General features: G+C 48.1%; 11 protein-coding genes across 11 annotated transcripts; 5 read left to right on the top strand and 6 right to left on the bottom strand.

The window, feature by feature from the left end:
* Positions 1-97: 97 nt before the first annotated feature.
* Positions 98-1,692, top strand: uba3 (NEDD8-activating enzyme E1 catalytic subunit; the record flags this gene model as incomplete). Its single annotated transcript, XM_031147603.1, has 5 exons — positions 98-162; positions 216-317; positions 427-506; positions 557-853; positions 875-1,692. The coding sequence occupies 5 exons, from the start codon at positions 98-100 to the stop codon at positions 1,690-1,692; spliced, it is 1,362 nt and encodes a 453-aa protein (XP_031006866.1).
* A 264-nt stretch (positions 1,693-1,956) lies between these two features.
* rpc40 (DNA-directed RNA polymerases I and III subunit) lies at positions 1,957-3,156 on the bottom strand (the record flags this gene model as incomplete). The annotated part of the gene is made up of 2 exons (XM_031147602.1): positions 1,957-3,053; positions 3,108-3,156. The coding sequence occupies 2 exons, from the start codon at positions 3,154-3,156 to the stop codon at positions 1,957-1,959; spliced, it is 1,146 nt and encodes a 381-aa protein (XP_031006863.1).
* A 293-nt stretch (positions 3,157-3,449) lies between these two features.
* Positions 3,450-4,972, top strand: nuo-49 (NADH-ubiquinone oxidoreductase 49 kDa subunit, mitochondrial; the record flags this gene model as incomplete). Its single annotated transcript, XM_031147601.1, has 3 exons — positions 3,450-4,106; positions 4,161-4,896; positions 4,950-4,972. 3 exons carry the CDS (start codon positions 3,450-3,452, stop codon positions 4,970-4,972), a joined length of 1,416 nt encoding a protein of 471 aa, XP_031006886.1.
* Positions 4,973-5,121: 149 nt separating this feature from the next.
* LHYA1_G002625 (uncharacterized protein) lies at positions 5,122-6,327 on the bottom strand (the record flags this gene model as incomplete). Its single annotated transcript, XM_031147600.1, has 1 exon — positions 5,122-6,327. One exon carries the CDS (start codon positions 6,325-6,327, stop codon positions 5,122-5,124), a length of 1,206 nt encoding a protein of 401 aa, XP_031006887.1.
* A 2,993-nt stretch (positions 6,328-9,320) lies between these two features.
* Positions 9,321-10,438, bottom strand: ATP3 (ATP synthase subunit gamma, mitochondrial; the record flags this gene model as incomplete). Its single annotated transcript, XM_031147599.1, has 4 exons — positions 9,321-9,446; positions 9,500-9,633; positions 9,686-10,266; positions 10,383-10,438. 4 exons carry the CDS (start codon positions 10,436-10,438, stop codon positions 9,321-9,323), a joined length of 897 nt encoding a protein of 298 aa, XP_031006864.1.
* A 507-nt stretch (positions 10,439-10,945) lies between these two features.
* On the top strand, positions 10,946-14,093 carry TOP1 (DNA topoisomerase; the record flags this gene model as incomplete). Its single annotated transcript, XM_031147598.1, has 6 exons — positions 10,946-10,997; positions 11,177-11,418; positions 11,505-13,103; positions 13,152-13,397; positions 13,452-13,901; positions 13,950-14,093. The coding sequence occupies 6 exons, from the start codon at positions 10,946-10,948 to the stop codon at positions 14,091-14,093; spliced, it is 2,733 nt and encodes a 910-aa protein (XP_031006889.1).
* Positions 14,094-14,654: 561 nt separating this feature from the next.
* Positions 14,655-16,232, top strand: coq6 (Ubiquinone biosynthesis monooxygenase COQ6, mitochondrial; the record flags this gene model as incomplete). Its single annotated transcript, XM_031147597.1, has 2 exons — positions 14,655-14,844; positions 14,926-16,232. The coding sequence occupies 2 exons, from the start codon at positions 14,655-14,657 to the stop codon at positions 16,230-16,232; spliced, it is 1,497 nt and encodes a 498-aa protein (XP_031006888.1).
* A 426-nt stretch (positions 16,233-16,658) lies between these two features.
* Positions 16,659-17,288, bottom strand: ube2w (putative ubiquitin-conjugating enzyme E2 W; the record flags this gene model as incomplete). The annotated part of the gene is made up of 3 exons (XM_031147596.1): positions 16,659-16,927; positions 17,046-17,196; positions 17,250-17,288. 3 exons carry the CDS (start codon positions 17,286-17,288, stop codon positions 16,659-16,661), a joined length of 459 nt encoding a protein of 152 aa, XP_031006865.1.
* Positions 17,289-18,211: 923 nt separating this feature from the next.
* Positions 18,212-19,788, top strand: cmkA_0 (Calcium/calmodulin-dependent protein kinase; the record flags this gene model as incomplete). The annotated part of the gene is made up of 5 exons (XM_031147595.1): positions 18,212-18,408; positions 18,457-18,664; positions 18,717-18,873; positions 18,923-19,308; positions 19,360-19,788. The coding sequence occupies 5 exons, from the start codon at positions 18,212-18,214 to the stop codon at positions 19,786-19,788; spliced, it is 1,377 nt and encodes a 458-aa protein (XP_031006885.1).
* Positions 19,789-20,233: 445 nt separating this feature from the next.
* Positions 20,234-21,605, bottom strand: LHYA1_G002619 (uncharacterized protein; the record flags this gene model as incomplete). The annotated part of the gene is made up of 2 exons (XM_031147594.1): positions 20,234-21,127; positions 21,324-21,605. The coding sequence occupies 2 exons, from the start codon at positions 21,603-21,605 to the stop codon at positions 20,234-20,236; spliced, it is 1,176 nt and encodes a 391-aa protein (XP_031006838.1).
* Positions 21,606-22,946: 1,341 nt separating this feature from the next.
* Positions 22,947-24,882, bottom strand: hts1_1 (Histidine--tRNA ligase, mitochondrial; the record flags this gene model as incomplete). Its single annotated transcript, XM_031147593.1, has 3 exons — positions 22,947-23,333; positions 23,388-24,607; positions 24,663-24,882. 3 exons carry the CDS (start codon positions 24,880-24,882, stop codon positions 22,947-22,949), a joined length of 1,827 nt encoding a protein of 608 aa, XP_031006839.1.
* Between the last annotated feature and the right edge of the window lie 2,005 nt (positions 24,883-26,887).

Raw genomic sequence — 26,887 nt, 5'->3', positions numbered from 1 at the left:
ATAAGATAAGAAGGTACCTCCTCCTCCTACCCTTCCCCTTCTAAAACAACAACTCCCCTCTTCTGCAACCCCATTTGCACACAGTATTGTATTCAAGATGTCTCAACCTGTAATGGTGGCAGGCACAATACCAGTGCCCGCATTAGAGCCAGACTCAAGATGGTATATACTCTCACCTTCCCGAACATAAGCAGAAGCTCACACCCCTCCTCTAGGACGTACCTGGACAATGTTCGTCGAAACACAGGACCGTACACATCTGAGGAATTTGACACCAGTGATGAGGCAGTCTCGACGATGGATAGACTGAAAGTACTGTTCGTATCTGCGACTTCTTGGAATGAGGATGACTGCTAACTAAATTCACAGAGTCATGTTAGTTGCCTGGAGCGAGACGGGAATATACAGATACTGACTGGAGAACAGTGGCGCTGGAGGCCTTGGATGTGAACTACTGAAGGATCTGGCTCTCTCCGGCTTTAAGGACATACATGTGATTGATATGGGTGCGTTTTGGTTTGCTTCCAAAGGTCACTGCCCTCCTAACACCACCTAGACACGATCGACGTCTCGAATCTCAACCGCCAATTCCTCTTCCGTCACAGCGATGTGGGCAAATCAAAAGCAGAAGTGGCAGCAAGATTTGTAGAGAAGAGAGTTAAAGGGGTCTCGATTACACCGCATAATTGCAAGATTCAAGACAAAGACGAGGATTTCTACATGCAATTCAACATAGTCATCTGCGGACTGGACAGTATTGAGGCTCGACGGTGGATGAACTCTACACTAATTAATCTTGCGGACCCAGAAAATCCCGAGAGTTATAAGCCTCTGATTGACGGAGGTACAGAAGGTATGTATGACTATTATATAGATTGTCAAATCGCAGGACTGAGTACACAATTAGGATTCAAGGGCCAATCGCGCGTCGTGTTCCCTACCATCACATCTTGCCTAGAATGTCAACTTGATATGCATGCCCCAAGACAGGCAGTCCCTCTTTGCACACTCGCAACGATCCCTCGCCAGCCAGAACATTGCATTGAGTGGGCGCATATTATTGCATGGGAGCAAGAGCAGCCATTCCCGAAGCTAGACAATGATGACCCAGAACACATCACCTGGCTGTACAAGAAAGCTCTAGCTCGAGCAGAAGAGTTCAAGATCTCGGGCGTCACCTACTCACTCACCCAAGGCGTAGTCAAGAACATCATTCCCGCCATTGCATCCACAAACGCCATCATAGCTGCTAGCTGCTGCAACGAAGCTTTCAAGATCGCCACTCAAACGAACCCTAGTCTTGGCTTCGAGGAGAATTACATGATGTATTCCGGAAACGACAGCATCTATACCTACACCTTCAAGCACGAGAAGAAAGATGACTGTCCAGTATGTGGACAACTTGCTCGAGATCTCGAAGTCGACCCGAACTTTACTTTACAAGAGTTCATTGAGTCCTTGGCTGAGAGAGCAGAGGCACAGCTGAAAAAGCCTTCAATTCGTGCTGAGAGTCATACCCTGTATATGCAGAGCCCTGTGAGTTTGGAGGAGATGACGAGACCGAATTTGAAGAAGAAGATTGGAGAGCTGGTTGGCAATGGGGATGAGATTGCGATTACGGATCCTTCGTTGGGGACGGTCAACTTCAAGTATAAACTCAAGTTCTTTAAGGAGTACAGGGCCGCTGTTTAGTAGGGGATCTGTCGCTGTCACACGGACCGCAATGGTTAGGAAAAGCTTTGCAGATATGGAGCGAGCGAGCGAGCATAAAGGAGGTCATGGAGTGCTTGCATTGCTTATTATCATTGCATAAGACGGAGTTATAGGATACCAGATGAAGCAGAATAAATTGCTTTTGCTTTTCTATCTCCACAAAGCGCTTGTAACCTAGGAATCATAATCCAACGCCAGCCCCCAAACTCCTCAAATGCATATACACACTCGCAAACTCTAAATCTATCTATTCATAGTCTGCAGATTCTGCTTCAGCGCCTCGCACTTCATCTTAAGCACCTTCACCGACTCCAAAAACAAAGCATCACTCTCCCACTGCCCTACACTCTCCACGGAGAAAATAAAATGATCTCTCACGCGCCCAAGCTTCACCTTACCCTCAAACTCCTCATGCCGAAGACACTCCCTGCTAACCGTATCCTTCATGGGATCCACCACTACAGCCTTATTCTCCCCCTCGTGTCCCTCATACCCACTCCCTTTCCTCTGCGCCTCCTTCTTGCCCACTTTCTCAAACCCAATAACCCCTTGCGGAAAGCACCTAGCGAACTTCTCGGCATCCTGCCCTAGAATCGGTTTCAAAATCGTGATGGTTGGCAAAAGTCGATAAGAGGCCGTAGCAACAGGTGAGAACTTCGCATGATCACTTCCCACACCCTTGAACGCATGCATATCAACATCAATGCACTGTCCCGGCCTCAGCTTCGCTACCAAGATATCGGGATTCGTAGGCCTAATGGCATCTTCTCCCGAAAAGTATTGTTCTTGTCGTCCAAATGGCTTGAATTGTATATCCCGCGCGTAGACGTGAGCATTGTGGTATGCTTTCAACGGATCCCTTTCGCCTTTTTCTGCTTCTTTGTTCCGAGTACAAGCGATTTTGAGAGAGAGGATGATAGTGTTGTAATCGAACTTCGTATTCTCTTCTTCTTCCTCTTCTATGACAGTATTCATACCATCATCTTTCTTCCTCGGATGCCATTTCAAAAACTCCTGAATCCCCTCTTTGCCCCCCCTAAACGGAACTAGTCCTAGGCGCTGGCACAGGACCTCGTCTTGGATCACAGAGGTGTTGTTGTGCACGTAGACAGCTTCGACGGCTACGGAGGGGATTTCCGCGATCATGATGCGCCGGAAAGCGTTAGCGACTGAGGCGTCAATTCCGACGAGGGAGAAGGAGGATTCGAGTGGTTCATTGCGGTGGATGTTTATGTTGAAGGTGTTGCGAAAGGATGAGAGCGACCAGGAGTTGTCTTCGCCCGGCCAGTGACCAGGGAAGTCGGTGGAGGTTACATTTGTTACTGTTTCTGAGTTGATGCCTATGATCTTTTATTTTTGTTAGAGTTGTACCTTAGAATAGCTGCAGAAAGTACTTGCCTTTCGACGATCGAGCTCCTCTTGGGAGGGTTGTACGGGCGCCATGGTTGCAATTTCTTGAATTGATAGCGGGGTCTGTCGAGTAACTTTTTTTTGAAGCTCTTCGAAAAGTCTTGAAGATCGGCATCACGGAGAAAATGCGCCAGCCAATCAGAAGCTGATGAAAGCCAATTAGTTAATCCGCTCCGAGCTTCCACCAAAATCGTCAACCTCATGATTCCAGAAGGAGGCGACGACAACTGATTTTAGTCCATTGCCCGGACCCCTCTCCCTCATTTCGTGTCAATTGAAAACGGCTGAAGAGTTTTGGTACTCACAAACCAGGATACTCGGTCACAATGGCAGCATCTCTCGCCCGGCTTGCCAGCCATAGTGCCAAACGCCTCTGTCTACGACCCGCACTCCCAATTGCACGCACCTCACGAGCATTCTCATCCGTCCCCTCCCTCCGTTATGCCGAGCCCTACGAAGGCACGAAGCTGATACCCACCGATTCGAACTTCTCGCACCCCACCGATCCCTACGACACGCAGCACATCAACAAGACGCCGGACCCGAACTTGGATGGCGAAGGTGTCGAGAACAGGAAGATCAGGCATTACACGGTCAATTTCGGTCCTCAGCATCCGGCAGCTCACGGTGTGCTTAGATTGATTCTGGAACTCAATGGAGAGGAGATTGTGCGGTCGGATCCGCATGTGGGATTGCTGCATCGAGGGACGGAGAAGTTGATCGAGTACAAGACTTATCTGCAAGCTCTGCCGTATTTCGATCGTTTGGATTACGTTTCTATGATGACCAATGAGCAATGCTTCTCTCTGGCTGTGGAAAAGCTCCTAAATATTGAGATTCCGGAGCGAGCGAAGTGGATTCGGACACTGTTTGGAGAGATCACGAGAGTATTAAACCATTTGATGTCGGTGTTGTCTCACGCAATGGATGTTGGGGCTCTTACACCTTTCTTGTGGGGTTTCGAGGAACGTGAGAAGTTAATGGTAAATTCAACGATTTATTATGCTTCTGAAGGTCAATGCTAAAGTGATGTGCAGGAATTCTATGAAAGGGTGTCAGGAGCTCGGCTTCACGCTGCTTATATAAGACCAGGAGGTGTGCATCAAGATATCCCTGTAGGCCTTCTTGATGACATCTATCAATGGGCAACGCAATTCGCAGATCGCATTGATGAGACTGAGGAATTGCTGACTGACAACCGAATCTGGATTGGGAGAACGAAGGGGGTTGGTGTTGTGTCGGCAGCTGACGCGCTGAACTACTCTTTTACAGGTGTCATGCTTCGTGGGTCTGGTGTACCATGGGACGTTCGGAAGAGCCAGCCGTATGATGCGTACGGTGAGGTCGAGTTCGATGTGCCAGTCGGTGTCAATGGTGATTGTTATGACCGATATCTCTGCCGGATGGAAGAGTTCCGTCAATCGCTCAGGATCATCCACCAATGCCTAAACAAGATGCCTCCAGGACCTATCCGTGTTGAGGATTATAAAATCTCCCCACCACCCCGTGCAGCCATGAAGGAGAATATGGAGGCTTTGATCCACCACTTCTTGCTATTCACAAAAGGGTATACTGTACCACCAGGAGAGACGTATTCGGCCATCGAAGCGCCAAAGGGAGAGATGGGAGTGTACGTTGTGAGTGACGGGAGTGAACGACCATACCGCTGCAAGATCCGAGCACCTGGTTTCGCACACTTGGGAGGATTTGACCAGATCTCGAGAGGTCATTTGTTGGCAGATGCTGTGGCGATTATCGGAACAATGGATCTGGGTAAGTCGATGCGTCTATATGTTGAATAAAAATAAGTGCTGACCAAATTTCAGTGTTTGGAGAGGTCGATCGATAAGAATGAACGGAGGATGGATTGTACATTGATGATACAAATGGCGTGCCTTTCCTTGTTGTACAGTCCTGTTCAGCTGAGTTAGAATACCAGCAAATTTGAAATAGAACTATGCATAAAATTGCCTTTCATACTTACAAAGTTATGCGTGACTAGTATCGAGGCTTGACCATGTCACTGCTGACGACTGGTGCCTCTGCTTGTTCCTCTTGTGGCTCTACTTGGAGCTCGGAATCCTCAGCTGCCGACTTTGCGTAGCTTTGGTAGGGCGTGTGGCTTGGCTCCGAGTGTGCCTTTGATAAAGCTTTCGTCTTCTTGCCGCTCTTTTCATTGTCCTTCACTGCTGGCTGGGCCGTCTCGTTGCTTGTAGTTGCAGGTTGGGAGGGGTCAGGCTGAGGATACCACTTCATGCCGGCGCCAGGTTGGCCCAACATAGTTTGACCCTCCCAAACCAAGTGACTCGGGTAGTTACCTCCAGCAACCGCCGTTCCATATCCGGACTCGGGCATCACTGGTCTTTGCTGGCGAAGCTCATTGGCGACATAACCAACGTATTGGTATGCTTTCTCTTGGGCCTCGGGGTCCCAATCACGCCGAGACCAATCACCCAGTCCCGTGTCTTGCCCTGCATGCATTTGATGGCCTAGTGGTCCATAGACATGAGACCCATAAGATCCGTCCGCGTCTGAACCACCATGTCCGAGTATAGCGTTGCGTCGTCCACCATCATAACCTTGAACCCACTCACCATCTGCAAAATTTCCACGGGCATAAGTTCCAGCACACACCTGACCTTGATCGGCATACCTATACTCGACCCCGCCACTAAGGTTGCGACCTTCACCACCAGCTTGAGAATTCATTACAGCACCATCATTCTTCTGATCATACTGAGATCCATCCCTAACACTTCTTCGGCCACGTGAACCATATTGTCCAACTCCAGTCGATGTCTCGCCCCTGTCTTCATAGCCACGCTCAGCACCTGGTCGTGCATTCTTACCTCCACTAGCCTCTCTGGAGTTTGCACCACCATGAGTCTCTTTCTCGGCGGGTCTCTCCTTCCCCTTTCCACTCCGAGGTCGAAGACGCTTCTCCCGATCCTCACCTTCAAAGATAACTTCACACAAACATTCCCCCGCCATGTGTCGTTCCTTGTGTGTCCCCTCTTCCCTCAGAACCTTAATGTTCCAGATGATGCGAGAGCATGGGTGGCAGAAGTCATTAGTGAATATCGGTCGCTCGGCCGGGTACTGGCACACTGGGAATGTGGGGTTGGATTGAGAGATAGGACAAGGTCGGAGAACGGGGATGGAGCAGTGACCGCAATTGTACCCGAGAAACTCCTTGACGCACATTGTTGCTTTTGATGTTGAGGAGATTAAAGATAAGTATTGCAAGAAGGGATAAAAATAGCTGGATGGTGAACGGAAAGTAAGCTTGACAAAATGTGAGGAGATGATGGTGTGTTGCTTGGTGAAAAATTGTGAGGAATATGTACCCGGTGAGCAAGGTTGAGATCCGTGGAGTGAATGAGCAACCTTTTCAGGAAGGATCCAAGTATGGGAAGTAACGACCGTGAAGCCTCTGAGCGAAGCGAGTTGTTCTCTGAATAGGTTCGTCTTCTACTTGGAGGCTAAGTAGATCTAAGTTGCAACTGTTAGTAAGAATGTTTAGAGCATTGAGGTTCAGAAAGGTTGAGCTAGTGTTATCCTAGGAATGGCTCTAAACGTTCAGAAAACAAAAGGCTTTGACTTCCTTTGCTTCTGCTAGCAATTCACTAGTATCCAAGCAAAAGACACCGAGAGAGGTGGCACTCCACCTCAGCTATAAAAAACAAGTCCTCCGTGCATCTCTTCAGTAGATGAAAACGTTTGACGACCCAGTTGTCGCAAAGATTTTGCAGAATTAGAAAGGGGGATGGGAACTCTGAGAACTCAGCCAGAGTTTGAAGAGAACGGGAGTAATAAATATGCTGCGTTAAGCGAGAATTGAGAATAGGGGTAAGAGTGAGCTTATGCAGAGATCGATAACACCCCTTCTGTAGGGCGGGGGAAAAGAACTGGACCTAAATGTTCAATTGAATAGCAAGTTCAACCAGTGAATATGGAGTTTCTAATACCTAGATGTGCTGACATCTTGAGCTGCAAGGAGAAAATGCTCGGACTCTTGAAATGACCCAAAAAGCAAAACGTCTTCAGGAGTAAAAGGATTGCTGTATGGTATCTTACTTGGAATCAGCTTCGTTTTTTGATATGAATCCCCTTGTAATGTCTGAGAGAAGACTAGAAGTGGTAAAAGGGTCCTGAGATCTTGGCGAAAACTTCGTGCTACGTATTCCTTGCGTGGCTTTAAGTTGAATCTTAGTGGGAGATTATCCAGGGGTGAGGCAGGAAGCTGAGCGATAGACTGCTACGTTGCTGCTGTAAAACTAATGACTTCCTCTGGTCCGCGGTAAAGGTCGTGAGAGAATGGGTAGTTCAAATCTTCGATTAAAGGTCACTCTGAGTGATTATGAGTAAGAATAAATAGTGGTTGCAATAGAGCAGTAGTGAGAAGACACCGGGGAATTCACACTGGGACAGTCAAGAGGAGTGATTCATATATACTGCGTTGTAGATGACGGTGAATTGATGCAATATAATACACTTCATTAATCAAGCTTGCGCTTCTTGTATTCCCCGTAATGTTTGTTATAGCTCGTTGGATATTTTCCGACTCTGCAAGACGCAAGCTAGTTATTCTAGGCAGGGTTGTTTGATTCGTGAAATCTACATTTCACGAAGCAAGCAAGATGAAATGAATGCCTCAGAAATGGGTCCATAAAATTCAAATATAACATCGTCTAACTATTTCAACTATTCAAATCTCTTTAAGTCACATCCGACTGTGTTCCGTTTCCAAAATAAGAGCCAGATCATTTTCACACTTTCAACTCATATAATATTGAAGAATTGGGACCCTAGAACGGATAGAACGTAGAGGAACATTTTCCTATACATTGAGATGCAGTTCTCTTGAAAGGATTTGTGGTTTCGCTTTCCCTCATGATACAGTTCGAGTCACTGGCATGCTGCATTCCTTCTTTTGTAGAATTCACCTTTCTGAGAAATAGACCCCTTCCTGATCACAGTCAGAAGCAAAGACATACCTTCCAACAATGCCGCAGTACTTATAGCAACTCCTGCACAACATTACGGACACAACTTGAAAACTCAAAGCAATCACCTAAAACAAAAGCTCTGCAAGATTTCTGACTGCTCTCACCTCTTGAATACAAGAGCTTCACACTAGTCATCACATCACTTGACTCCACAATCCAAGCTGAACATGTCATTTCAATACAACTTCACTCACACCTGCGCCCACACCGGCTACGGCCCTCTCATAGCCTATCCCTCATCTAAACCTGCAACTATAACCCACCTAAACCTCCCCTTCGCGTGTCCTTTTTGCATCAACTCTACCACAGCACAAGCCCCACCAGGCGCCGGTCTCCTCTGCATCCAACTCCTGCATCTCACCCCTAACTCCTGGCACATCATCCGAGCCTGCACTCTCTCCGAGATCTCGCCCACTGAATGGGCACTTTGCATGCCGGGTGGGAATGGTGGGCGTTTTAAACAAATGGCTTGGATACCGAGGCCCGAGGGAGAGGTTTATGGGGGCAGAGAAGAAATGGTAGGTAGGAGTGGGGGGAGGAGGTTAATGGGTGATACCATTGGAGTGAAGAGTGTGAGGAGGGAGAGGTTGGTTGGGGAGAGGGTGGTAAGCAGATTACCGGGGTTGGCGAGTCGGTTGGGGATGGTGATCAAGGAGAGGTCTGGTACGTTGGTTTGAAGTACTGGAAGGGAGGACACTCGTCCGTGGGGGACATGGAAGGTCTCGTAGAAATCGAACACGGTGTTGGTATTAGATGCGTCCCGTTACTTACACAGGAAATCTAAGATTTCTTCTGCCTGCTGTTCTGAATTGATTTGTGGCAAGGACAATCAAGCAAGATAATTTCTCTTGGAGAGCTGACGACCTTGCGGCTTCTAAACCTATCGTGGAAAGCGTCCGAACAAATTCCATAAATGGCAACACAGTTGATAAAGTAAACCTCCGACAAACTGGGCGCTACCCATATCACTTCTAGCACACAGTGGAGAATCGGGCATTCCGGATATTGCAAGTAGTATAATGGGAGGACATCTCGCAAGAAATGAAAGCTTTAACATAACAAAATAAGTGGTCTATGGAACTGTACTTAGGATTTTATTGCAATGGTGTACAAAAGAGATGGATTTCTCTCGCTCTAGGGTCATAAAACCGGAAACTTCTTGACTACACTACATATTCACAAAGCCCCTTATTCCTCCGAGGCAGAAGCACCAGTAATAATCTCGACCAACTCTCCAGTAATAACGGCTTGACGCGTTCTGTTGTACAGAATTTGGTATTTGCTGATCATGTCTCCAGCGTTCTTGGAAGCATTCTATGTTTTGTTAGTTTTAAGCGATTTAGAAATAGAGTAGGCTTTTGACTTACATCCATAGCGTTACGACGTGCGGAGATTTCACAAGCGTGGCCTTCAGCAAGAGCCCAGAACAGAGTGTTGGAGAGGGCATATTCGCGGAAGTTGGTAAGAACCTCGTCGTCAATCTCGAAAGCAGAAAAGTTGGCTTTGTGATCATGTTAGTTTGACTCTCACATGGTTTGCTAAGGACAACTCACGGGATTCCTTGATTGCTTCCTCGGAGAAAGCTTCAACTGGGGTGGGCTCGTAGGATGTGGCATTGACGAACTTGTTGTAGACAATCTGAATGGAAGCATAGTCCGCTGGGAGGAGAGAGATCTGGTCTGCGATTGCTTGGGCTTCTGCGAATGTTGGGATATTCTTTCCGACATTGTTGAAGCTTAGAACTATGTTCTTTCCATTTGAACGAGACAATTGAGCCTTGCACTTCTCGCCCAGAACAACAATATCAGCATCGGGGGTTTCGACAAGCATCCGGCGGACCTGCTTCGACAATCCAGAGTGAATACCACCGCATAGTCCCTTGTCGGAGCCGGAAACCACGATCAAGGTCTTCTTGCCTTCACTCTCCAACGGCTTCGTCTCGGCTTGCTCAAACACGGTGTTTGACGTTTTACCATATTGACGAGACTCTGTCATCGCACGTTGGGCGCGGTTGAGCTTGGTGGAAGCGACAATCTTCATGGTCTTGGTGATCTTCTCGATATTGCTGATTGACTTCAGGCGCTGTTCGATCTCACGAAGGGTCGCGAAGGTAGCGGCAGGTGCAGCAACTGGCCTACAAATGCACATAATTAGTTTCGTTATCCTAATATTCCACCGATCTATCATATTGAGCTCCCCAGGAGCTTCCTTCTTCCTCCGTCAACACCCGTTCATCAAAGGTCTTCTTACCTGACAGACGCCGCAGCGCCAGCCTTCAAAGCTGGTCGGACAGCTCTTGAAAGCATCGTGGGCGACAAAGGGAAGGATATCGAGTGTAGGTATGTCTCGACTCAATTGACCACGAGTGCGTTTCGAGATCAATTGATATTCTTGTTGTTTCGGGTGTCGGAGCGGCTCGCAGTCAAATTCCACCTCACCTAAAGCTTTCAGCCGCTAAATCACGTGGTACGTATGCCGCATAGCCAATCACAGCGATTTGAGGGGACTTCGTCGTTTTCAATTTTCAGCGCCCGCTTGGAATTGAAGGCTCTCTCTTTTCTCACCAAGTCAAACTCTTTATGTCAGCTCGACGCCTCTTTCCTTCCCCCCAAACACTCATTAAACAACTCCGATCTGTCACACCGCGAAGCACGCCTAGTCTAACATTTCTACGCGCTCGGAGGCAGGTTCTGCACTCTGCTGCGATATACTTCGCGTTAATACTACCCACGTATTGACAAGTCTTCAGCTCTCTCCCTCGTTTCACGCCCGAGAGCGCCACTCCTCAACGACCACCACCCTTCCCTTTCAAGATGTCTTCGGACTCCGACGATGATATGCCTCTCGCCAGAGCGAGCGCACCTGGTATGTATACACTTTATCTTCACTCCACCTTTGAAGTACTCTTCAGCGAACACAAGAACAGCCGACATGAAGCCTGACTCGCTCTTTCAACCATCTCACACACCCTCGAGTAATTTGCAGCCTTCTCATCTTTGACCATTCAATCTATCACTCGAACCCATTTACTAAGTGATTTCTAGTCTCCAAGGCACACATCTCGAAAGCGGACGATAAGGCCATGGATAAAGCTATGGACAAGGCCGGAATGAAGTCAGACAATATCCCGGTGGGCATATCCGTTAGGAATGGACCTGTCCTGGGAGACGAGATGGATGTGGACCCCCCAATTACGAATGGTCACGCGAAACGGAAGTCCCGAGGCAGCACTTCAAAGGCCGTAAACTACAACGTGGGGTCGGAAAGTGAAGAGGATGTACCATTGGTATGCAGCAAACCCCGTGGCAATGTTGCAATCATATTTCATGCGACAATAGCATTGTAACAACACATGCTGACAAGGATCCATAGGCCAAACGTCAAAGAACCGCAAAGAAGACTGTGGATTCGGACTCGGATGATGAGCCATTGGCAGCTAAGAAGTCCGGAAAGCTACCTCCCAAGGCTACCGAAACTTCTTATGGACAGTCCTCTGATGACGATGAACCTCTGACCCATCTTGCCCAGAAGAAAGCCTCGATCGAGAAAAAGGCCGAAAAGGAAGCCAAGGCCATTCAAGCCAAGGATGCCAAGAAGGGAAAGAAACCCATCAAAAAGGCCGATTCTGACGAGGATGTCAAGCCAAAGAACAAGCGGAAAGCCGCTGCCACGCCAACCACAAAGAAGGCAAATGGTGTAAAGAAAGAGGAATCGGACTCCGACGCTCCACTTTCGAAGAAAGTATCGGCAAAAAAGACAAATGGCAAAGTCAAGGCCGAAACTGCCTCTCCTGTAAAGAAGGGTAAGGGCAAGAAAGAGGAAAGCGAGGACGTCGAGGAGGTGTATCGATGGTGGGATGCTCCAAAAAAGGAAGACGATAGTGTCAAATGGGACACCCTGCAACACAATGGCGTTGTTTTCCCTCCTGAGTACGAGCCACTTCCCACAAATGTCAAGCTTCTTTACGATGGGATCCCTCTTACTCTCTCTACAGAGGCCGAGGAGATTGCCGGCTTCTTCGGTGCTATGCTCAATTCCACTCACAATGTGGAGAATCCAACTTTCCAAAAGAACTTCTTCGCAGACTTCACCGACGAAGTTAAGAAGACTGGTGGCGCTAAGGACGAGGATGGCAACAAGGTTGCTATTAAGGACTTTGAGAAACTCGACTTCAAACCGATCTTCAATTACTATGATGGGAAAAATCAAGAGAAGAAGGCTCGATCAGCCGCCGAGAAGAAGGCAGACAAGGCAGAGAAGGATAAAATCGAAGCACCATATGTGCATTGCATATGGGACGGCCGCAAAGAGCAAGTGGGCAACTTCAGAGTTGAACCTCCGGGGCTTTTTAGGGGTCGTGGTGAGCATCCAAAAACAGGCAAGGTCAAACGCAGAGTCACACCCGAGCAGATCACAATCAACATCGGTAAGGAAGCCACGGTTCCTACTCCACCCGAGGGACATAAGTGGAAAAATATCTCCCACGATAACAAGGCTACTTGGCTTGCGATGTGGCAAGAGAACATCAACGGAGCTTATAAGTATGTCATGCTTGCAGCGAAGAGTAGTATCAAGGGCCAGAGCGACCACAAGAAATTTGAGAAGGCCCGAGAGCTCAAGAAGCATATTGCTCGTATTCGAAAGGACTACAATAAAGAGCTGAAGGCTGAGTTGATGGCTGATCGGCAACGTGCGACGGCAGTCTATCTCATTGACAAGTTTGCGCTGCGTGCCGGTAATGAAAAAGATTCCGAGAACGAGGCCGAAACAGTTGGATGTTGCTCTCTGAAATTTGAGCATGTTACACTTTCGAATGATCCACACCCTAACACCGTCATTTTTGATTTCCTCGGAAAAGATAGTATTCGGTTCTACCAGGAAGTGCGTGTCGATACGCAAGTCTTCAAGAATCTCAAACTGTTCAAGAAGTCCCCAAAGAAGGATGGTGACGATATCTTTGACCGACTTACGGTAAGGTTCGTCGCTGAAGCTAGGAGTACTCAAACTGATATTTTACAGACGACCCAACTTAACAAGCATTTGACAAGTTACATGCCAGGTCTGAGTGCCAAGGTTTTCCGTACCTACAATGCTTCCTACACCATGTCCAACCTGTTGAAAGAGCTGAAGGGCTCCAAAAACCTGTCTATTCAAGAAAAGGTCAAGCTCTATAACGATTGCAACAGAGAGGTCGCCATTTTGTGTAACCACAAGCGTACTGTGGGAGCCGGCCATGAGGCCCAAATGGAAAAGATGACAGACAGGGTGAGTTACTGCTGCTGAACAGTACTTTCGGCATCATACTTACTGTTTTTGTAGATCAAGGGCCTTCACTACCAGCAATGGCGCATTAAGCATATGATGATAGATATCGATCCCAAGATAAAGAAGAAGAAGCCAGCCAGCTTTTTCGAGTTACACGAAGACCTTGATGAGGAATGGATCCATTCTCACCAGGCCTTCCTTATCGAGGAGCAGCGTACAAAGATCGAGAAGAAATTCCAAAAGGACAACGAGAAGCTCGTCGCCGAGGGCAAGAAAGAAATGAAGGCCAAGGAACTCACCGAGAGACTTGAAGTCGTCACTGACCTAGAAAAGAAGTTCAAAAAGGAGAACAAGACCAAGAAGGTCGAGGCTGAGGGCAAAGGTCCAAGTATTGAGAAGTGCGAAGCGAATCTCAAGAAGCTTGATGAGAGGATCAATACTATGAGACTGCAGGCCGAAGACCGAGAAGGCAATAAAGAGGTTGCACTCGGCACAAGTAAGATAGTACGTATTGCCTTGCAGCTTAATATTGAGTCAACTAACATTATATAGAACTACATCGATCCTCGTCTCACAGTTGTCTTCGCCAAGAAATTCGATGTCCCTGTTGAGAAGTTCTTCTCCAAGACACTCCGCGAGAAGTTCGCCTGGGCCATTGAGTCACTTGAGGATGATGAAGGTGATTGGGAGTTTTGAGCTCTCGTACACGTTCATACATACTCTTCACAATTTATTTCTAATCTGATATTATGTATTCTGGTAAGGGGTGCTTTACCCACGTCTTTCTTTCTGGAGTCAGGCAATCGCATTTACAAGAGGAGCGGGGGATGGGTACCGCATTATCTTAGCATCATGGCAGCTTGGCTTTTGCCTTGTGGATAACTCGGAGGATTGGCTTGGATGAGATCTCCCAGAACCAAGATCTTCCTCTTGAATACTTGGTTGCTGCTGCTTATCCTTGAATGTTTTTCGGTGGAATTTCGACATGGATCTCCTTGTGTCGCTATGCTATGCAACCGTTTACGCATTCACCTTTACATATTACAGCATGGCTAGACGAACATAGGAACGAAATGGGGAGAGAAACGTATACTTAGGAATAATGCTTAGCAGTATAAACATCCATAAGCCACTTACCAGTCTTCTTGATGCTACACGTGATTGCGCGCTTGAGGGATGAACAGCTTCGCGAGATTTCCCACTCCCCTCCCCTCAAGATTCAAGCTTCAGCATCGTCCCATTTTTACACAACTCACAATGAAACCCTTTTTCTCAACCCTCCGAGCCCGCCAACTAAATGGCTACGTCTGCCAAACCTGCACCCGCCAATTACGTCGCAAACCTCAACGACGAAGCTATGCCTCCACTTCTTCTCGCACCCCGGAGATCTTCGACGTAGTCTGCGTCGGCGGCGGTCCCGCAGGTTTGAGTCTCCTCGCAGCACTCCGTATGTCTCCCTGCTTATTCCCATATTCGCCCCTATTCCTATTCTTATTATCATAAAGCTAATTGGCGCACGCAATCACAGGAGCAAACCCCATAACAAGCACCCTCAAAATCGCCCTCATAGAATCCCAATCCCTCACCCCAACACGCACATTCTCCCCATCCCCAGATTCCTTTTCGAACCGCTGTTCCAGTCTAACGCCCTCGTCGGTACGTTTCTTGAGTGATATTGGGGCGTGGAAGTTCGTTAGAGGGGAGAGGGTACAAGGGTATGGGCAGATGAGGGTTTGGGATGGTGTTTCGGGGGCTGCTGTTCATTTCGATGCTTTTGGTGGTGCGGAAAAGGAAAAGAGGGATGAAGGGGGAGTGGTGGCTTATATGAACGAGAATGTGAATTTGACAGCTGCTTTACTAAGAAGGGTTGAAGAGTTAGGTGGCGTGGAAATACTCGACGGGGAGAGAGTGGAGGATATTACACTTGGGAGGGAGGCGGAGGAGGGGGATTTAAGTCAATGGCCTGTGGTGAAACTCAGTGGTGGGAGGGAACTGGCTGCTAGGTTGCTGGTTGGGGCTGATGGTGCGAATAGTCCTGTGCGCGGGTTTGCGGGGATTGAGAGTACTGGGTGGGATTATGGACGTGTAGGTTTGGTGGCTACCCTGTGTATGGAAGGCGAGGGGGAGGCGGAGGGAAGGGTGAAGACGGCGTATCAGAGATTCTTGCCTACGGGGCCTGTGGCCTGTTTACCACTGCCGGGAAAGTTTAGTACACTGGTGTGGAGTACTACTCCTGAATTGGCTGCTAAGCTCAAGAGCTTGAGCCCGAGGGACTTTGTGGGCATGGTTAATGCGGCCTTTCGCCTCGGCGTTGTGGATTTGAAATACTTGCATACGCTTGAAGGGGGACAGGAGGAGGAGGCGGCGTGGAGAGAAGACCACGTCGGGTTTGATGGGAGCAAGATTCCGCAGAGGGTCGTGGGTGTGCAGGATGGGAGTATTGCTTCATTCCCACTAAAGCTTAGACACGCGGATACGTATATTGGGGAACGTGTCGCGCTTGTAGGAGATGCTGCTCATACTACTCACCCCTTAGCTGGCCAAGGACTGAACGCGGGCCAAGGGGACGTGGAGAGTTTGGCGAGAACGATTGAGTACGCCGTTGCGCACGGGATGGATATTGGGGTGAGGATGAGCTTGGAGCAATATATGGCTGAGAGGTATGTGAAGAATCATGTGTTGCTGGGAGTGGTGGATAAGTTGCATAAGTTGTATTCTGTTGAAAGTGGACCGCTTGTGGGCTTGAGGAGTTTGGGATTGGGGGCTGTGGATGCATTGGAGCCGGTGAAGGCGTTCTTTATGAGACAGGCGGCCGGAACTGGGAAGATATTGTAAGGGAGTAATCGTATATGAGTATCAGAAAAACGAAATCGCACTTATGCTCACAGAGTGAGAGTCAAATCACTACATAGAAGGAAACAGACTATCCAAAAAAGTATGTTTCCCTATTCCACATATTTCAAGAGAACGATTTTCTCCTTTACGACGGTGAAAAGCAGGATATTGTTATTACCGAGGATGCCTTGATTTGCACCTAATTCGGAACCGTAGAGGTCTGAGTTTCCCACGAACCAACGCCATGCTATGATGCCAGAAAATGCTTGTCATTCATAGACCAGGAACCCAAACTCCAAGCATAGAACAAATCCATAATCCCTTCGCTCATACGAATTAGGCAGCCATCCTCATGTGAGGAAGCTAGGTCGGTACACCCATCAATAATGGCTAAAGGAAACCCGTCCGAGCCGATGGTTAAGTTTATCAAACTGTGTTATCGTGATAATAGAAATCGATATCTCTGGGACGTCGTCTATTACTGGCCACGAAATGCGCATCTCCTTCCGGACGTTCGTTCTTGGTGTTGCCGGTTAACATGCTTTGCAGGGACATGCATATGCTCTCGACGTTTTGAACGGGGCTCCAGCCTTGGGTGCCGAGGAGATCGAGGCAGATGATTCCGTTTGAGTAGATATGGGGGTGAATGGGGATGGGGCGGTCGGTGGTGTTGACGAAGGTTACTTCGGGGGGTTCTGTGGGAGGAGGGGATTTTGTTAGCTGTGACTCGAGGTTGTAGGTTATGAGAGGGGGGGGGGGAGAAATATGTTGTTTTTATTGATAGGATTGAGAGTGGAAAGATGTATGTAGTACCTATAGGGTATGACTGGCTGAACTTGAATTTTAAACGGTAGGTCTGGTTCAGGTATATTGGGTTTTCGTCGAGTACTCTGATGTCGAGGAGCCATTCTTGGAAGCCTTCTGCGGTAACGAGTGTGATTCCTGGTGGCAGACTACCGTGGATCTAGGAGAAGACGTTAGTAGATGCATATGAATACACGTATGGGCTGATTCTACCTTTGACAACTCTTTCCCCAGACGTTTGGTTGCGAACATGATGCTGTCCTGCCCCTCGTTTCGGAACGGTTGGATACCTTGCTGCCTGTATTACGGGACAAAGATTGCTTGAGTGGTCGGTAAGAGGATTAACTTTGCGGTCGTTCGGGAAAAGGGATCAAGGTTTTGCGGCGAATTCAGTTTTAGTTGTGTGGGCATGTTATTGTAAAGTTGCAAAGTTGCAAAGGTCTGTTGAAGTACCCGCGCTAGATTTCCGTCATGCATAGGTCGAGGTTCTTATCGCGTGTTAATCACTAGGGCTTGGCTTCACCATTTACGTATGTATTCAGGTACTGTAGCACGAATCATAAATGTCTTGCTAAGTAGGTACCTATTCACATAAGATAATCCGTATCAAAAGTAAAGTTTTAATCTTCACTTTTTCGCATTATTTACCCATTGGGGGCAACAGCAAGAAGAAAAGACCCACGTGATATGATCTGCCCTTTCAGCCCTTGAAACATGTATGTACACGAGGTACAGTAGCTCAGCCACAGAGCTGCCCCTCAGCCTGCGGCTGACAGTCGTCTTATATTGACGGCAAGGCAGATCCTACAGCTGAGCCAAAAATCAGATTGGTCCTTGTCTTCTTCTCCTTCTTTACTTCTATTATTGACACCGAGATTGTGACTGACTCTGCCAACTACCATTACATTACTCACCAACGACGTGCGCTACTCCAAGTATTGTAGTCAATCATATAGCCAGCCAACAACCCCACCAAACACTCTGTTCACCTCCATTCGACTTGAATCCCTCAGCTTATCCACCTTTTCTTTTACGCGACCAAGCATTTCTCGTACAGAACATAATATCCGAAGCAATTGGAACCGGACGAGATACAAGACAAGTACACGGCTTCAACTTCGCTCTACAGAATTGGCAGTCACGATGAGCTGTAAGTTCTCTCTCCGTACCCCGCAATGCAAACCCAAAAAGCAAGAAGCTTCAAAACTCTGTGTGAGCAGACTATCACATGCACCTCTAGAATCCCAACCTTCATTTCATCTCCTATTCTCCCTCCTATGGGCAATATGCTAAGTGTGGCGGCCACGTTGGTGACTCCAGTTTCAAACATGCTCAACAAGCTGCACGGCCAGCCGGAAAGCTATGACAAGAAGTATGGCTTTAAACACCACCATTTAGAATGCGCTGACACTGTTAGCAGATCGAGATATCGGTTCGGTCGAACGCTCGGTGCAGGTACATATGGTATCGTCAGAGAGGCAGATGGACCAGCTGGGAAGGTTGCCGTGAAGATTATCCTGAAGAAGAATGTCAAGGGAAACGAGCAGATGGTGTACGATGAACTCGAGATGTTGCAGCGGATGAAGCACCCACATATCGTCAAGTTCGTGGATTGGTTCGAATCGAGAGTAAGATGTGCTACACAGAATGGTGTTCTTTGATGCTGACGGGTTTGTGCAGGACAAATACTACATTGTCACACAACTTGCTACGGGAGGAGAACTGTTTGACCGTATCTGCGAGCAGGGGAGGTTCACAGAGAAGGATGCTTCGCAGACCATTCGACAAGTTCTAGAAGCCGTCGACTACCTGCACGACAATAATGTCGTCCATAGGGGTTAGTGTCTAAGCCCCAGGAATTATTCCCAGTAATTAACATATCCTAGATCTCAAACCTGAGAACCTCCTATATCTTACCAGCGAGCCAGCATCCGATCTTGTCCTTGCCGATTTCGGAATTGCAAAGATGCTGGATTCAAAAGACGAAGTTCTTACAACAATGGCTGGATCGTTTGGTTATGCCGCTCCCGAGGTTATGCTGAAGAAAGGCCATGGAAAGCCAGTAGATATGTGGTCGATGGGAGTCATCACCTATACTCTTCTCTGTGGATATTCTCCGTTCCGGAGTGAGAACCTTCAAGATCTTATCGACGAGTGCAGCAATGCTAGAGTTGTTTTCCACGAGAGGTACTGGAAAGACGTCAGTGACGATGCAAAGGACTTTATTGGACATCTTTTGCAGCCTGACGCGGAGGACAGATGGACCAGTAAAGTAATATAACTCCACTGTTTTTATGAGAGAAGAATACTGATAGCTGTGTAGCAAGCTCTAGAGCACTCGTGGCTCAGCGGCGAGAACGCAACAGACCACAATTTGCTACCCGAGATCAAAGCCTATATGGCCAAGGCCCGTCTCCGCCGCGGCATCGAAATCGTCAAGCTCGCCAACCGCATCGAAATGCTCAAGATGCAAGAAGACGACGAAGAGGGTACCCCAGGCCAGGCCGACGTTCCAGCAGACGCCAAAGCAGCAGCTGGAGCGGCGCTTGCCGGGAACGACGCTGGTCACGGGTTAGGTACGAGCACATCGGCTGGCAGTGCTCCGGGTGGTAAGAAGAGCTTGAGCAAGATTGCAAAGGGTGCTATTTTTAGAGAAGTCGTTCTGGCAAAGGTGAGGGAGATGAAAGAGCAGGAGCAGGCTGCAAAGATGGAGAAGGAGGTTACGGCGAAGAGCAAGACCTTCCAGAAATAGATTGGTGGAGGATTTTACTTTTTGGGTTGTTCCGTTGGTTGACGATACCTCTGCCTTGCGTGCGTTGTTCTTTTCTACCTTGTGGATTGGGTACCTACATAACATACTCGGGCGGCTTTGAGAATGATCGGGACTGGTCTGGTATAAACGAGGTCACGAATTAAATGAATATTGATACGTTTTTACGCGATGTTACTATGTGACTTTACATTATTCATACATGTAGTTTAGAGCCGTGACATCATTCAAACATCCTCCCATGCATACCTACCCATTGACATAGTACTTCCCAACACCCAATAATAAGTAAATCGCCAAGTCATTCGCCCCTTTCTGTCCATCAATCATTGCCCGAACGCCTCCTATTTACCAAAATACAAGAAATGAAGCCTCCTCATCACTCAACTCATCCAGGTGATAACACGATCGCCGTCAGTGTACCAACCTAGAAGATCCCCCCCTCAACCTCCCCCATCGCCCTCTCACACAACTCCCTATACCTCCGCCCGTCAAACCGCTTCCTTACCCACCCCGTTTCCCTACCCCTCTTGATACGCTCCTGCAAATCCGCTTTCTTCTCTTTCTCCTCGGCTACGCCCGAAGAAAAGGAAGATGGATCAGGTAGGTTTGAGTCTGAGCACCTAGCGTGGCGCGTAAGGGATAGGATGTCCATTTGTGAGTGAATGGAGGTCGTGTGGTATTTTAGTTGCGTGGAGAGCGTAAAGAGGTGCGTGTGGTAGCGTGTTAGGGCTTTTGTACGCTCTCTTGCCTTTGATTCGAGGTGTTGGTTCTTTTCTTCGGCGATTGTTGCTGTTGTCATGGCTTGGGAGCTGGAGCTGAAGATTGGGGAGGTGCAGGCATGGGACGGCGGACTGGGGAAGCTATCTAAGAGCGAGCGCTCATCGTCATCGTCCGGCTCACTTATCGTTTCTGGCGTCAATTCCGAGAAGGAGACTTTTTTCTTCGTGTGTCGGGACTGGGGATGGTGGATGGTGGATGATAGGCTTTGGGTTACTGAGTCTGATTCTGAGGCCAAGGAGGTGGGGGAGTCGAGGATTGAGGATGCGGTGGAGGAGCTTGGGGGTAGTGATAGTTGGGAGAAGATTGAGGAGGAGGAAGAGCGGATGGAGGAGCTGGTGGAGTTGTGTTTTGAGGAGTACGGGTCGGGAGTTAATATGGCGTATTGTATGTAGGATTCTGCTTTTTCGTAGAAGGTGAGGGCTTCTTGGAAGAGGGGGAGCTTGGTCCTGGTGCTGTTATGGAGGGAGCGGGCAGTCAGTTCAAAGGAGCTGGCGGCGTAGAAGGCGACGTAGATAGAGTAGATGGGATGGATTTCGTACTAAGTGCTCGTTAGCTTATATGAAATTTGGGTTGGGAAGTATAAGTAAACACAAGTCCCTATTTCGAACCAGCTTGAATATCCAGTAGAGATAAATGTCCACGAGAAGATTCGCATTCTCATAACAATATTCAATTCTTGAGTATATTTCCGCGCCAACGCTGCACAGAAGATTTTGACTTGAAAAACTACTTACTGAGTCTTTGACATTATCAAATAGCTCTTTGCACCTGGCTGAACATTGTTTATACTGTCTTTTATCGTATAGCTCTTTCACTTCCGCCATGGCCTTCCTCCACTCCGTAGAAGTATACGGGACTATTGTCAAGTCCGCTATAGGGCTAGGACGGCGTTTCTTGGACCTGGCTGGAACGGGCGGAAGCTCGAAAGCTGGGGGACCGGAGTGTGGATTGGACAAAAAACGGTTGGAAGTAGTTTCTGAGGCCTGATTCAGGACAAGAGGAATGAGACGCCCCATCGTGCTTCGATTGCTTCTTCTTTACGACTACAACTGTATTGTATTCGTTTGTACTCCAATAACACCTGCGATTGCGGTCGGGAATGGATCTGCCGCTTCCCGCACCCCGAAAGCATGAATTTTGTCAAAAAAGCTGAAGTGAAATTCGCCGAAATTGATCAATTTGAAGTAGCAAACGTATGGAATTTGCGTAACAGAAAAGGCGGGGTCGTAGATGGTGTTCTTAAGCATCAAATGTATACTCACTGAGTTACATGTAACTTTTGAGCGCCAGAAGAGAATATAAGCATAGATTCATACAGAAATCAGACGCAAAAGAGGAGTAGAGGAAAAGAAGCTGAACGTTTGCGCAGTTCTAGATATATACCGGCCGATCAGCACGAAAAGTGAAGATGCAAGGTCTCAGGGGACCACAAAAGCTCCAGGGCAAAAGCAGAGTTCTACCCTGCAACATATCGTTACCAAGGGGGTAGAACCCCGGTCAAACAGATATCCTATCACTTGATAGCATGGGAAGGGTTCGTCTTAAGACACTCTTGGTTATCATCGGCCGAAAAAACGCGCATTGATGTGGGAGGTTGGGAAGTTCTGTGGTCCATGCGCTGCACGGCCTAACATTGTTTCTTCAAAGTGTCAAAGCGCCTGCCTGTGCGCAAAGAATCCTCCGTGAAGCATACGTAGAACCCCACGCCGTGTACCCGAAAGACCTGAGAGTCTGAGACATGGAAAGCTGCACGGGTATTGTTTCAAATCCGAGGGTGTGAAGGACGAGGAGGAAGCATACAAATCTACCTCAGACCTCTGTAGTTTGGCAAATATGGTATAGCCGGCGATAACGGCTGAAAATAGTTCAGTGATAGTCAAAATGTGAGGATCCAGAGCAGAATTGGAGGCAGACCAGACTCTGCAAAAGGAAAATATGAAGATACTCGCTGGCGGTGAGTATGTTTTTCACACTAAGGCCGATGAGTCTCATGGATACGCGCGTGGAAAAGAAGAAATGCGAGTGAGTCTCGTGTAGGATATTTGCAGCCAATAGCATGCCACTTCCCACTTCCCACCCATCATCGGATTGTCGTTCATGGCGTTCATGCGGCGAAAGGTCTCACCAGCAAATCGTGGTACCGATTCGTGAAAATGGGCAACCCAGGGTTCGCAATATCTGGAGATGTTTTGGACAGGAACAGCACCTTGATTAGCCGTGCCAGATTGGCAGATCGAAACCCCCAATTCATCTCAAGATCGAACCAAAAATAAGCTTTTATTTTCCGCTGTGCCAATGACGCCAGAAAGCAATGCCAATATGCATCTATTTGTACATCTAAAAGTTATTTAATTGGATCATGAAGCAGGTACAGCTTCTATAACCTCTACTGATTGAGCGGATTCCTCGGCAGGTTTCTCTGTTTCTGCGGTGCCCTCTTTGATTTCTTTGGTGGACTCGCCATGAATACCACCCACAACCTTCAAGCCTGATGCCTCCTGTGCCAGTTGATCAAGAGTCGACTTTCGCTTGATTCGTTGCCGTACCTCCGCAACCAAGTCATCCAAATTGACGAGTACGCCCTCCTTTTCGGGGTGGCCGTCTCGAAGACCCATCTCCTTGATCTTGACCTTACCGGCAGCCATTTCTTCCTCGCCAATGACAACGCATAATGGGCAGCCATTCTTTTCGGCAGCATTGAACTGATTTGGTAATTTTGGCTTAACTTTGTAAAGGAACTCGGCCTAGAATGTATTGTTAGCGAATATGTTGATATCGAGGCATTGATAGTCTCTTACCTTGATCCCTGCCTCCCATAGCTTCGAGCAGATTGAAAGTCTCTCTTTCACTAAACCGGTAAAACCCTTCCCACCAAACGCCATAACAAATACATCGGTTTCGTTACTCCGCACTTGTTCGGCGTTCTCCTTGGCCATCCTGGCCTTGGTGATGGAGAAAATCCTATCAACACCAAAAGAGATACCAACACAAGGGATTTGGTTCTTGCCAGAAAACATCCCCACCAAGTTGTCATAACGACCACCAGCTGCAACGCTGCCAACTCCAACACTTGGATCTGAAGAGCGATCTTCGTCAAAGTCCGCGCCCGCCTTGGATGGTTTCTTTGAAGGCTTTGGCGGTGCCGCAGTAGCCACAGACACGCTTGCAAGAGGGGCAGAGCCTTCAGTAACGACTTCGTAGATGAGGCCAGTGTAGTAGTCGAGGCCACGTGCTAAGCTCAAGTCGAACGAGACATTTTCTAAAGCATTGAAAGCTTCCAAGTATGTGAAAAGTAGCTCCATCTCCGCAAGACCTGCTTTCATAGACGCATTGGCCATTAGTTTTTCGTCTGCTTGTAGTTTGCCGAGCAGGTCTTTTTGGCCTTTCAATACCACGTATTCGCCGATTTGGTCTGCAACCTCTGCTGCCAACCCTTTCTCCTCCGTCATTTCCTTGCGTACTTCAGCCCATGGTAACTTGTCCAATTTGTCGACTGCAGAAGAAATCGTGCGTATCTTATCTGCCGGTACCCCACAAATCTCGAAGATTCCATCCAATACTTTCCTGTGGTTCAGCTTAATTGTATATTCCCCTTGCCAGCCCAGACCTGCGAAGACCTCCGTAGTGATTCGTATAACCTCTGCATCTGGCAACATAGGATCGTACACTCCAGCAATATCAATGTCGCACTGATAGAACTCTCTCATGCGCCCCTTCGTCATTGCCGGTTGATCTCGTCGGTACACCTTTGCAATGTGGTATCTCTTGATTTGTTGAATATCTCTGTTCATGGCAAGCCATCTTGCAAATGGAACTGTGAGATCATAGCGCAGGGAGCAGATCTCACCTCCTTGGTCTGCTAGGTCGTATATGAGTTTGCTGTCCTCGCCGTACTTCCCAGACAAGATGTCTTTCAGCTCAAACACTGGGGTATCAATTGTAATTGCGCCGTGACGCTTGAAGACCTCTGTGATGGTAGAGAAGATCTTGTCTCGAATCACCATATCCGGTCCCTGCCCTGTTTGCGCGTTAGTAAACATACGCAGTAGACGGGTAAAAAATGAGGCACTCACAATCCTTCGTGCCCTTGGGCGTCTTCAAGTCGAACTTTTGGCCTTTTGGCGCCATGTCTGCTGGATTCCCGTCCCTCTGTATGAAACCTGTTACTGTTCTCGACAAAGGTGCAGAACTGGAGAATGCAGCCTTTGATGGTGGGATTCGGAATGGTTTTGGAGGTCGCAACAGTCGTAGTGATCTCGCAGATCTGGACAAGTGTGGTTGTATGGCCTTCATTCACTCTCACATCAACTAAATGGGTTTTGGTGGGGTTTGGGGTCAAATTCTCAAAAGTTCTGAGTCATTGGTGCTTGTGGAAGCGGGCACACTCACACTCATAATTCTCGCGAGGCTGAAGGATTTCGGTTTGGTTCGCTAGATTTGCTTCCGACCCGCAGCCATTCTCTCCACCACAGCCGCCCGCGTACTCCCCTCCCAACTTCGACTGGAATTCTACACATCAACACCCGCATGTAGAGCTCACCATGGCTCCTCATGCTGGGTTTGACACCGACCAGGTGAAGGACAAGGCGAAGAAGGATCTTCTGTACTTACTCGAAGGTGTAAGTAAGGATTGCCTCGCTCACTTGCACAGGTACCTAGGTACGCAAGGCAGGCAAGGCACCCGCTAACCTGCCCCTCAACAGGTCCGAGGGAAGAAGAATCTGGTGATTGAGACGGCACTGGCTGGACCAATTGGCCTCTTCGTCAAGTTCTCGACTCTACAAGACTACGGGGTGGACAAAGTCTTCCTCCTGGAGAATGGAAACGCGGATGTCAGTCAGCGAAATGTGATATTTATCGCTCGGGGCGAGTGTGCAAAGCATGCTCAGTCAATAGCCGGTACGTGGATTCTGAGCCTTCGTTTTTCACTCACAGACTTTTATACATTCGATGCCCCTCGAAGTGGGCTGAGTAGACAAATCTCCCTACTCTACTTGGTCACTCTTTGAGCCCGAAGGGGAAAACTATTCATGCGGTGTGGTGTTTAGTGTTTCTGCCATCCTATCATGTAAGAGTGATGCTGTTATTACATGCTGACTCCTTCTAGACCATATCAAGCGTATGCAACGGGAGAGCCAAACCGGACATGAATTCTCTATATTTTGGGTGCCACGACGAACCCTTGTAGCCGAAAAGATCCTCGAAGAATCCGGCGTCTTAGGAGACACGAGCATCGCAGAATTCCCATTGTACTTTCTTCCCTTAGAGAAGGACCTACTATCGCTAGAACTGGAAGACTCGTTCGCAGACCTGTATCTTCGAAAAGATCCAACACCAACATTCTTACTGGCACGTGCTCTGATGCTTATACAACAAAAGCATGGCTTGTTCCCAAGAATCACTGGAAAGGGAGATAATGCAAAGAGACTCGCAGACTTGTTGGCAAGGATGCGACAAGAATTGATCGCGGGCGAAGATTCGAATGAAAGCAATAAACTTGGTCTGACACCTAGTACCACGATCGAAAGCCTGATTGTCATCGATCGCGAGGTCGACTCTGCTACCCCGCTTCTCACACAATTAACATACGAGGGATTGATTGACGAAGTTGTAGGGATCCAGCACAATCAAGCTGATGTAGATTCCTCGGTTGTCGGTGCTGCTCCTCAGCCTGCGCCAGGGTCCTCGAAAGCTGTCGGTGGAGCTCCGGCACCAGCGCAAGCTAAAAAGAGAAAGATAATGCTGGATTCTTCCGACAAACTTTATCATCAATTAAGGGACACCAATTTTGCTATTGTTGGGAGTCTGCTGAACAAAGTGGCTAGACGACTCCAAACCGATTACGATAGTAGGCATGGGAGCAAGACAACAGCCGAATTGAGAGAATTCGTCAACAAACTTCCCGGCTACCAAGCCGAACAACAAAGCCTAAAGATTCATACCGGGCTTGCGGAAGTTATTATGCAGCATACACGGACTGATCAATTTGGCAGACTGCTGGAGGTCCAGCAGAACCTCGCAGCTGGCGCAGATCCCTCCTCCCAACACGAAGCAATTGAAGAGCTTATAGCTCGAGATGCCCCTCTCGCAGAAGTTCTACGAATCATGTGTTTGGAGTCCTGCATTTCCGGGGGTATCAAACCGCGAGACTTGGAAAGCTTCAAGAAAATGATCCTACAAGCCTACGGATATCAACACATACTTACGCTCGACGCTCTAGAAAAGCTACAACTACTTCTTTCACGAACTTCGCCAATGGCAACCATGATTCCGATGGCAGGAGGAGCGTCGCATCATC

The sequence above is a fragment of the Lachnellula hyalina genome, assembly GCF_007821495.1.
Source record: "Lachnellula hyalina strain CBS 185.66 chromosome Unknown contig00037, whole genome shotgun sequence".
NCBI classification, from domain to species: Eukaryota; Fungi; Ascomycota; class Leotiomycetes; order Helotiales; family Lachnaceae; genus Lachnellula; species Lachnellula hyalina.
This window is presented reverse-complemented; position numbering and strand designations above follow the sequence as displayed.